This window comes from Dendrobium catenatum, unplaced genomic scaffold, assembly GCF_001605985.2.
Source record: "Dendrobium catenatum unplaced genomic scaffold, ASM160598v2 fragScaff_scaffold_459, whole genome shotgun sequence".
NCBI lineage: Eukaryota > Viridiplantae > Streptophyta > Magnoliopsida > Asparagales > Orchidaceae > Dendrobium > Dendrobium catenatum.
In genome coordinates this window covers 93,088-103,935 of record NW_021318921.1, presented here as the reverse complement: position 1 = coordinate 103,935, position 10,848 = coordinate 93,088, and the positions used below count along the sequence as shown (strand labels likewise).

At 34.5% G+C, this 10,848-nt stretch overlaps 1 protein-coding gene across 4 annotated transcripts in view; it reads left to right on the top strand.

Moving 5' to 3' along the window:
* The window catches only part of LOC110112634 (tRNA-dihydrouridine(20) synthase [NAD(P)+]-like), a 28,554-nt gene that overhangs the window by 5,016 nt on the left and 12,690 nt on the right, over positions 1-10,848 (top strand). For 3 of the 4 annotated variants that reach the window (XM_020844926.2, XM_020844924.2, XM_020844928.2), the window contains exons 3-6: positions 4,847-4,985; positions 6,291-6,423; positions 6,502-6,638; positions 7,378-7,514. In XM_020844926.2, the coding sequence (XP_020700585.1) occupies positions 4,847-4,985; positions 6,291-6,423; positions 6,502-6,638; positions 7,378-7,514 (546 nt within the window). The remainder of the gene's footprint in view (positions 1-4,846; positions 4,986-6,290; positions 6,424-6,501; positions 6,639-7,377; positions 7,515-10,848) is intronic. The other variant, XM_020844927.2, reaches the window with a different exon arrangement.

Below are 10,848 nucleotides of genomic sequence, written 5' to 3'. Positions count from 1 at the left end.
GTGTCAAACCACCAATCGACTATCATCCGATGCAGCTACTGGAATGTCATCGTCGACTAAGTTCAACTTTGCCTACTACAGTATTCCAATATTTGTCGCCTTACTACGATCCTATATTATGATCACCCAACCTAATTTTTTGACGTAGTCTGACCTAATCCTCTGCCCACCATTTAGAAGGGTATACAAAACTATTTTAAAAATAATTAATTTTCCAAATGTGAAGGTCAAAGAAAAGTATGTGTTTATGACTATTTAAATTTCCATTCATATTATGAGGTGTATATACATATTATTAAATTCTTCTATCTATCAACAACATACAAAAAATAAATTAATTTATTACATATTTTAACTCTAGATGAATAAAAATAATCAAAATATTAATTTATTTTAAAAGAAATTCACCTAAAAGAAATTCTTCATCTAATCTATCAATAAATATTAGGGTTGTCATATATTGACAAATCCGTAAACTCGGACTAGAAAAATCCGGTTAGGAATCATATTCACTGTTTTGTGTAGCTGGTTCCTGTAGTGTGCACGAATGCGCGTGATTCCCTAACCTGTGCAGGTTGATCGGATCAACCCGGTAATCCGACAATAAGGATCAACCCGGTATCCCCACAATTAGGGTCTGAACTTACTTGAATCTGTCCCGAAACCATTTTGACACCAACGTGTTCTTAAATCTTAATTATATATATATAATATATAATATATATATAATATATATATATATATATAATTATATATATATATATAATAATAATAAACCTTTGCTCTGACCCGTTTAAGCATCCAGCGAAACATAAATTCGCGGAGAAGACGCATGACCCGGAATCCTATCTGCCATTTGTGAGCAGAATCAACCGGAGTCCTCTGAAGGCCAAGGAAACCGCGCAATGGAATACGAGAACAAAAGCACATCCTCGCTCCCCATGGTCGTGTGTGTTAGTCATACTTCTTTCCTCCTCCAACCTCCCCAACTTCGAAATAAAAGGTTTTTTCTGTGGAAGATGTTTCAAGTTACAGCCTAGGGTTTATTTAAAAAATTTTCTTCTAAGGTATAAAATTATTGAATCTTTACTCTGCTCGAATGTGCTTTTAGCAGCATGTTTGAACAAATATGTTTTCTTTGTTCATTCGTTTATTCATTAATATGAACCTTGCACGCCAAATTGAAAAGTTTTAGTGAGTCAAATCAAAGTATTTAATACAGTGGCCCACCTACATTTAGGTTTACTGGCTGCCGAATATGGTGCGAAATATTACTTACGGGGAGGAGATCATTCGATCACAAAAATTTTGAAATGCGACGGCGAGTGAATGGTATTTCACTAAAATTTATCTTTCAGCAGTTAGTTTTAAGTATTTTTTTTTTTTCATAGCCTTAAATTATTTACGTAGCTCTCTTTAGTTGCAAAAATCTTAAATGTTATGAACAAAATACAACATGCGGGGTACTTTTCTTTCACTTTTAAAAAGAAATCGGCCTATTGGTTCAATGTTTTTGGGATTTTACTCTTATTAAAGATGTCAAAAATTTATCCTGTCAGGTTCCGTGTTTTGTTTTGTCTTATTAGCATAAAATAAGTTAATGCCATCCATACAATAAAAGTATTATTCAAATTTCGTGATGACATTAGATGTAGGCCAAAATAATTGCCATAAATCTAATTTAAAGAGTTGGCAAACCAAAAAATGACTATTTTAAAAAACATAACATAATATTTGCATTATAAACATTTTAATGAAAAAGTTTATGTGTTATTTGCTCATAAATAGTTCACTAACCAAGAAAAAACATTCTTTGTGTTGCTAATCTCATTTAATAAGTATTTAGAAAGAGTTTTAAGGTGTAAATTCTCGAGACAATATACTTAAATATGTATTTAAATTTATAAAAACATTTGAAACACCATGTAAGTATGTGTCATCATGCAAAATAGAAGCAGGGGTGAATACAAATTATGTAAAAAGGTTCAAAAGGAAATGTGTAGGTTCACGTGGAAAGCAAAAAAGTTATCTTTTTAATGCAATTTTTTTTTGTTGAATTATAGTTTTGCTTGGAAAAAACAAAAGAATTAGAAACACTATGCATTTATTAAAAATATTTTTAATGATAATTGAAAAGGTTTTAAGTTGTTCATGTAGGGACTGACATCAACATGCAAAGTAGAGGGTAGTGCACTTATATGGCATCGAGATGAGTCGGGCCAAAACAATCAAATTAAAAACTCTTGTTCCCTCTCCAACCCTAGCTAAAAACTAAAAGAGAAAAGCATCATCCCCTGTGAAGAAGCCATAAACGAAGAAAAACCTTCCCCTGCTGTTCTAGCGATACTTCAGCGAAATCTTACTTTTTCCACAACTGATTGTCGCTATTCAACCTCTTTGCCAATAATAGCACCCCCGAACTTCTATCGAGGACTTCCGTCTCTGGTATGAAACTAATTGCATAGAGAGTTTCATTATTCTAATTTTCTAATCGTCCAAACATTGCATGTGCAATTAATCAAATTTACTTTTTTTATTCTATCTCAGATATCCATTCGTATAATACTCTTCTGCTTCGATTTCCCACTTTCCATAATCTAACATTCTAATCCGAAGCTCCTTCGAGCTGTTCAATGGCTCCTCTACATAATCTTCTGAATTTTGAATAGTACTTCAAGATCCTCTATTTTTTGCTTAGCTAATGAATCATTTAATGGCTTAGCGTCAAAAAAGCAGTCAAGAAGAGCTACTTAGAAATTGGAAAATGTTCATTTTCCCGGCGTATTCTTCAGAACGACCCAAAACTCTTTTCTTTGAAATTTCAATTGTGTATCTACCCCTCACATCGTTGTTCTCGCAGAAAGCGGTTTAGCTTTCTATTTGAATGATGCACAAATCTCTATCAGATGGCGATAGTTTAAAAAAAAACGAGAGCCGAAATGTTAGAGGGCCTACAACTTACGCTTTTGTAGCACCGAACATGTTCCGACAAGGTATTGTGTTTGGAGAGGTAGTAATAGATAGGACTACGTCTTGATCGATCAGGACCCTAGCTTATTGCTAGCCTCAAACACCCATTATTTTCGAAGAGGGACCTTTCTTTGATTCTCTTCTTGAACGATCCTCAGCTCTTCCAAAAAAAAAAAGAACTCTCGCTAGTGCATCCATGGTTGAAATGGTGAAAGCGCCCAACTCAATAATTACAAATTTGTAGGATCAATTTCTTGGCTTGGGTAGGACAATTTGTTCATGTCGCTATTCCCGGATCGAGGGGAGAGTACGTCAGATGGAATAAATTCTTAGACGTGATTCGTATCCCCAAGAGTTGGGCTCCTTTTATGGTATTAGAATCTTTATGCTCAAAATCTTATCCAGTAGTCAATTTATTTGGTACATCCCAAGGGACAGGAACTGTCATTCTAACCCTTCTTGGAGGATTCCATCCCCAAACAAAAGTTTACGGCTAATCGATATTGCTCACCTTTCACGTTCTTAGACTAAAACAACTGACTGCACTCTCCTACTTCAATTGGACTGTCGGAACGAGCAGGGAAGAGCTGAGGTAAAGGTACGGGGTGAGTCCCCCTATCTTAATGGGAAACAGGTCCCGCTATGAATGAAAAGGAGGCGAACATACTTTCACTTCTATCGGGTTGTGTTCCACTTGAGAGGAAGGAGCTTTTATGGAAGCAACATCTATAGGAAATTTTCAACTCGTGACTTCATCTTTCAAACCAGTTGATGCAATTCAAAAAAGAGACATCAGGAGTAGCCCCCCATTCTATCATTGATTCTTTCTAACAGTCTGGAGGAGTTAGCTTTATAAAAAAGAAGATATCAATGAACTTCTAGTGAAATTTCACGGGATTTAGCCAATTGTCTCGATTGTAAGATATCATTGATAAATAGAAATCCGTGTTATCAAATGATCCTGCAAATTCTTACTAGCACTGGAATGAGTCAATCACCAGCTTTGGTTCTTTTTGATTAAAAAAAGTAATAGTTTCCTCCATTGATCAAGAATTTTCGTCTTTGGGAAGTATCATGATCATTCAATAAGGAGGTTTAAATTTCGGTGAAAAAAGGCCCAAAAAGAAAAAAAATGTCTGTTATAAAGCTATCAAACTGTTGGAAGTTCTCAAGATGTGTTTAATTTAATTGAAAAATAATATTTGCTTTTCACAAAAAGAGTGGTGAATAAGGTTTCATAAAATTGGCTCCAAATTGTTTGATGTAGATTTCCACCTGTGCCGAAATGCACTGATAAAAATCATGTAGTTTTTATTTAAAGACTGAAAATTCCATATTCAGGAAAATTGGTGCAAAGTTTAATGAATTCTTAGGATTCTTTATGTTTTTATTCTGTTTCACTTGACTATAGTTAAATAAAAACTATACAGCTGCATGCCAATTATTTTAATTACTACAGCTTATTTCTTTGATGTTCTTATCATTGTTTCAATTGTTTTTTTGAAAGTGTGCATAGCTTTTCTTGTTGCTCACATAGCCATTTTAATATAATAATAAATAATAAATAATAATAATAATAATAATAATATTATTATTATTATTAATTATTATTATTTTTGAATAGTTAGGTTAAGTGAACTAAGCTTGCAATTGCTACTTCACTCTTGAGTTTCAGGGTTTTGCTTTGAATAATAATATAATCTGCATGCTGTTCACTTATATTGTTTTTTTATTGCTACCAGAACTGCTGCAGTTTTATATATATATATATATATATATGTTTTTCTTCATTTTTATATATATTTGTTGTACATGTTGCTAATTTTTTACCTTTATTGTCTTTATACTTGAGACTAATTTGTTCTGTTTCCTGTAGACTATCTTGGGACTACTGATTTTGTTGAGAGAGGAACTGGTGACGTTGTTTTTAGAACCTGTCACGAGGAGAGAAATAGACTTGTGTTTCAGATGGGCTCCTCTGATGCTGTTAGGGCTCTAGCTGCTGCTGAGTTAGTGTGAGTATATTCTATTTTTGTTAACCAATGAGGATAAAAAATAAATTTACAATTATTTTCACCATTACAGATTTAGCTATCATATATTTTAATAATATTTAAAATGGATATCAATATTCTTTCTTATCCAATTTAGAAGTGACATATGACATGTTCCTATGAAGAATTTCTTAGAATTTTCTTTAAGGAGAACTTTAATTGTTCCATTTCATAATGGGTTGGTTGATATTTACCCCAATGAATAACTAATTATTTTTATTGCCAAGTGATGTTTTTATGATGCTCAGTAGTAGCTGAATTCAAACTAAGAAATGGATTATGAAAGATACGATAATAATAATAACATGTTTTTATCCCACTACGTGGGGTTGGCTATATGAATCCTTTTTCTCCATTGTGTCTTGATAATAGTCAAATTCACATTTAAATCTAATAAAACTAGGTCATTTTTATACTTTTTAACTTAGTCTTTTTTGATCTTCCTCTACCTTTCTAAACACAACAGAAATCTAATACATCTTGGCTGAGGTTTTATGTGGCCAAGTAACCTATAAGGTGAATCTCTCCAATTTTATTTGCCACCAATGCTATTTCAACCTTTTCACATATATACTCCTTCAACATTCTATCTCTATAAGTAAATTTATTCATCCACTTGAGCATCCTTATTTTTGCAACACTTAATTTTATGCTTCTCTTTTAATGACTAATATTTTGCGTCATAAAGTATTGCAGATCTCACCACTGTCATATAAAATTTTCCCTTAAGTTTGAATGTTACATTTCTATCACACAACAAGCAGGATGTATTCCTCCATTTCAACCAGTCAACTTGAATTCTACTAATAATATCTTCATCTATTTCACCATCACTTTGAACAAGAGACTCAAGATATCTAATAAGAGCACTCTTTTTAATGACTTGATCACCCACTATCAAAATCCCACCACTAGATCTATTACTACTAAAATTATACTCCATATATTTAATTGTAAATCTAATCAAATCATAACCTTTAGACTTTAAGGTTGACCTTTATCATTCAAGTTTTTCGTCAACTTTCTCTCTAGTCATACCAAGAAGAAGAATATCATCAACAAAAAACACACACCAAGGTACAGCCTCTTGCAAGTGTCTAGTAAGAACCTCCATGACTAACGAAAAGAGATAAGGGCTTAAAGCTAATCCTTGATGTAATCCGATTGAAATAGAAAAACACTTAGTCAAACTTACACATTTTCATTTTGCATTACTAAACGCCACCCCTCCCTATCTGTCCTCATCCAGCATTCTTACTTTTGCAGGTCCAAAGATGTTGCGGCCATTGATATCAACATGGGGTGTCCCAGGTCGTTCTCCATCAGTGGAGGAATGGGAGCTGCGTTACTATCTAAACCTGAACTTGTCCATGATGTACTCCATATTTTTAATTTAAATGTATATTTTAAGTTTCCTTAGTAAATTGATGTCCCAAATTCCATTGAGTGATAGCATGCAGTATCTTTTCTTTACCAGATCTTGACCACATTGAGAAGGAATTTGAACAGTGCGGTAACATGTAAGATTCGTCTTCTCAATTCATCCCAGGATACAGTGGAACTTTCGCGTCGAATTGAGATGTCTGGTGTTTCTGCACTTGCTGTTCATGGAAGGTATTCAACTCCTGAAAACCTTGTGCTTGTTCTGGTGATGTCATATGCAAAAGCTATTCACTAGATGCGCGGTTGACTCTTTCTGTTGTTCTTTTTTTTCTTTTGGGCGGTGGGGGGGGAGGCGTTGTTGCTTTTGTAATAGCTTGGTTTATTTTCATAGCACTAACTGTTCATAAAAGGTATTCAAATTCTGGATACCTGATTTCTGGTGATTCTTTATCTAAGTGATTAAATTGATGTATGGTATGGTAACTATGTTAGGATTTCTTTTAGAATGTCGAATGTAGCTTAGTTTTATTATATTTCAATCCCCTTTTTGTGTTCTGTTTTGCGTAGGAGCAGTTGTTTGGCGTTCTCCTTTGTTAGAACAAATTTGCATGACATTTTGGTTTGAGTTCCTGAATTGCTACCTTCCTGTCTGTTGAATTTAAGTCTCGAGTTTTCATGAAGTTTCTAGAATTCCAGTCTTCATGATCAATCTATATGCGCTCTCTTTGAAAGTCTTGAATGTTAATTATTTTATGAGTTGTTTTTTGAAAAGCTGAATTGGTTCATAAGTTGGAATGCTATTGTGAGCTTTAAGCATGAGGTAGTATTGCATCAAATGTTATGTTACGTGTAACTCCCTGAATTACTTTAGGTGCAGTCTTAATTTATTATCGTCTTTTTCTATTCCTGTTTGGATCTATTTGATTTTACTTGATATATTAGTTCCACATTGCCAATGTATGAATTGTAGGAGAGTTAAGGACAGGCCACGAGATCCTGCAAAGTGGAGTGAGATTGCAGATGTTGTTTCAGCATTATCCATTCCTGTTATAGCTAATGGCGATGTCTTCGATTATGAACATTTTGAACGGATAAAAATTGCCACGGGTAATTAAGGAATTTTCTTTTTATAATTATTTACTGCCTTTTTGTACAAGTGATTAGTTTTTCTCATCTTTGAAGTTTATTTGGAATGTTTTTTTAAGCTTATAAGTGTTATCATGCCAAGACCCAAAGGAAATTCAACTCACACTATGATATTAAAATGATTTTTTTTCTCGTATTCTTTATTTTTTATTTTTAATGAGGTTAATTTATCTTATTCTGGTTGAAGAAGTAGAGAAAGTAAGGATAATAAGAATCCAAAGTTGAGGCTAAGTAACTTTTCATTTTATTGTGCGTGGTTGTTGTGGCTAGGTTCTTGGTTTTATATGAACATATTTGTGAAATCATAACTTATTCTATTCATTTTGTTACCTATCAATTATCTTCTCCATATTGTTTTTAAGAATGCAACTTTATAAGATCCCACGGTAACATCCTTACCCCTTTCCAAACACCTTCTAACTCCCCCCTCCCTAAAACCAACAGTCTCACACATCGTGCCGTCTCTTTTCCTTTAAGTGCTAATAAAGCTTTAGAACTTCTTGAATTTCCTATGGTCAAGTTATAGACTGGACAAACGTTACTTTTCCCTAAAAAATTCAGTTTTTCCATAGCCATTTTGAATCTGTTTATGTAAGCCAGTTTAATTCACATGTATAATTAATGTGTGGTAATGATTAGCTATCTCAATATATGGTTTTGAAAATTGTAGCGTTTGAGTATGATGTGATCGGCCATTTCTTTCTCCATTCTAGGGTAACTAATGCAATGTTCATGATTGAGTTAATGCATTAAATAGGAAAATTCTTGTGACTGAAATTTCTCATACCCGGTGTTTTTTTAAGAAACCTTATTTGCAGATTTAATATTTGGTCCTGGTAATGTTAAATCCTGTAAATCATGTTTTATGGTCATGCTAAATTTTTATACCTGAAATTTCTTATGATTGAATTTTGTTGATTAAAATATCATTGTAAAATTTTCAAATAAAACTAATAGCACAATTATAATTTAATATCAATCCTATTTTAGGAATCAATAATATTTTTATATTTTTAATATCTTTATTGCATAAATATCATAATTATATTAATTTATTCAATTATATAATTTTCAAAATTTATTTATTAATATTATAATTAAAAAATGCAAGATTTATTAAAAATTAAATCCTTTGTCTTCTACCCTTCTCCTACCCAAATTCTAGAAACCCTCCATTGATGGTAAAAGCAGCGTGAACTTGTTGGGGAAGTCATCAACAGGACTAACAGTGTTTTGAGGAGAAGAGGATTTGTAATGGAAGCTTGCTATGGGAGGAGATACTGTTGATTTAAAGTTAAAATCCATTGAAGCCCAAGATCTGGTGAGTCTGAGATTTATGATAAAATAGAGGAGAAATAATACTTTACTTTGGAAGTAACCGGATTTATTATTCTGTTGGATTTAGGTTATTCTTTTTTATTATTTGACAAGATTTAACGTGAATCTTGCTTAAGATCTGCTACTTAATAGTCTCTAAGGCTAATTTTTTCGCAAAGAATTTATTAATTTAATTTTGTTCTTATGATCAAGTTTCCATGGTATTTCACTTCTTCTTGTTATAAAAATATGATTAAGGTGGAGCATTGACTGAATACAGATATCCAAACACAATGCACTGTTAAAAGGTGGAATTCCGACATCCTTGAGGAATTCTGGATGTAATGCTGATGAGGGCATCAGATTTCGACACGTGTACCATCGCCAGAGACGCCGATCGACGGCCTTGATTCAGAGCCTTTATTTTTTATGCTTTAGTTTATTCATGACTTTTATTTCATGTTTTTCCTTTTGTACCCCTATGAGGGAATTAGTTCTTATTGTAGCCCAAGGGCATTTTCGTCTTTATGCATTTTATTTCTTGATAGCCTATATAAAAGGCTTTGTCATTGTACTTGAGATTTTTATTGAATGAATGAAAATTTCTGTGCTTTGTTCTCTTTGTGAGTGCATGAAGATCTCTTGGTGAGTTCTTCCATTGAGATCTCTTAATTGCTCTTCTTTATTTCCTCCCCACAAGAAAGCTCTACAAAATTCCCCTTCCCCTAGTTCTTGCCGCCGGCCCCCCTAGGGTTTTCCCCACCGCCGGCCAAGCTCCCCACCGCCGTCCATCCCCTTGCCGAGATCCCTTCCCCACCCGACCGGCCTCCCCTCTCTCCACCAATTTCCAATGTGAAATTTGAGATTCAAATTTTGAATTGTTTCCTAATTTGGAAATCCAAATTAGGAAAGTTTTCATGAGCAAATAAATTTCAAATCAAATTAATTTGGAGTTTTAAATCCCTTGCCACGTCATCAAATCAAGTTTTAATTTCCTTTCCCCTCTCCCCAAATTCCTCCCTCTCTCCCTATGCATGCCGCCGGCCACCCCCTTGGTGGATTGCATTTAATTGCCCCATTAACTCCCTTGATCCTAATTTGAAATTCAAATTAGGATACATTAATTTTCCCTCCTATTTGTATTAAAACTGAAATAATTTCAGCTTAATTCTTTTCCCCCTCTCTTCTCTTCCACCGCCGGCCCTCTCTCTCTCTTCCCCATTAATTCTTCATTAAGGAATTAATTGCCCTCTCATTGGAATTCAAATTTCCCCTCCAAAACTCCCCAAAACTGAAATTACTCTCAGTTTTTTTTGTCTTTGTTTTCTAAACCAATCTCCCCTCACCCCACATCCACCGCCGGCCTCCCCATACCTTCTACAACCCGCCGCCCCCCTTCTCTCCTCATTGGAAATTTACTTGCGGCGACCACCCCTTCGCCTCTTCAAGAATGCATGGAGGTACCCGAGTGGAATTTCGGGTTTGAGTACGACAACCGCAGACGAGTGAACATCCTCCGATCCCTTCTTCGACGTCGGATTTGACTTCAACGACGCCGTCGAAGAATATTTGGACCGGATCCTCCCAGCTCTAGTGGAGTCCATCGACGATCACTTCTCCTTCTACACGTGGATTATCGAAGGGCGTCGTTACACGCCACCTCCACGTCCGGCGCCGTCCTCTCCTTCACTACGGATCTACGGCACCATCGCCCTCGGAGTGGTCTCATCACTTGCATGGTTCTTCTTCTCCCAACAAGCCTAGAAGTAGGTAAATGAGTGACGCGTCAAGGTGAGACAATCGCTTTGTTAACCACGGGATTCTAATTGGCATTTCATTTGCTTTACTTTATTTATTGTCGTTATTTTACCGATCTTGCTATTTTAGGTGTAAGCTCTTGCCTAAGCGTAGTTGAATTCTAAGATCTCTGAGAAGTTTCAATTGTGAACAATATTAAGCTTGCAATTTCACCACTTAA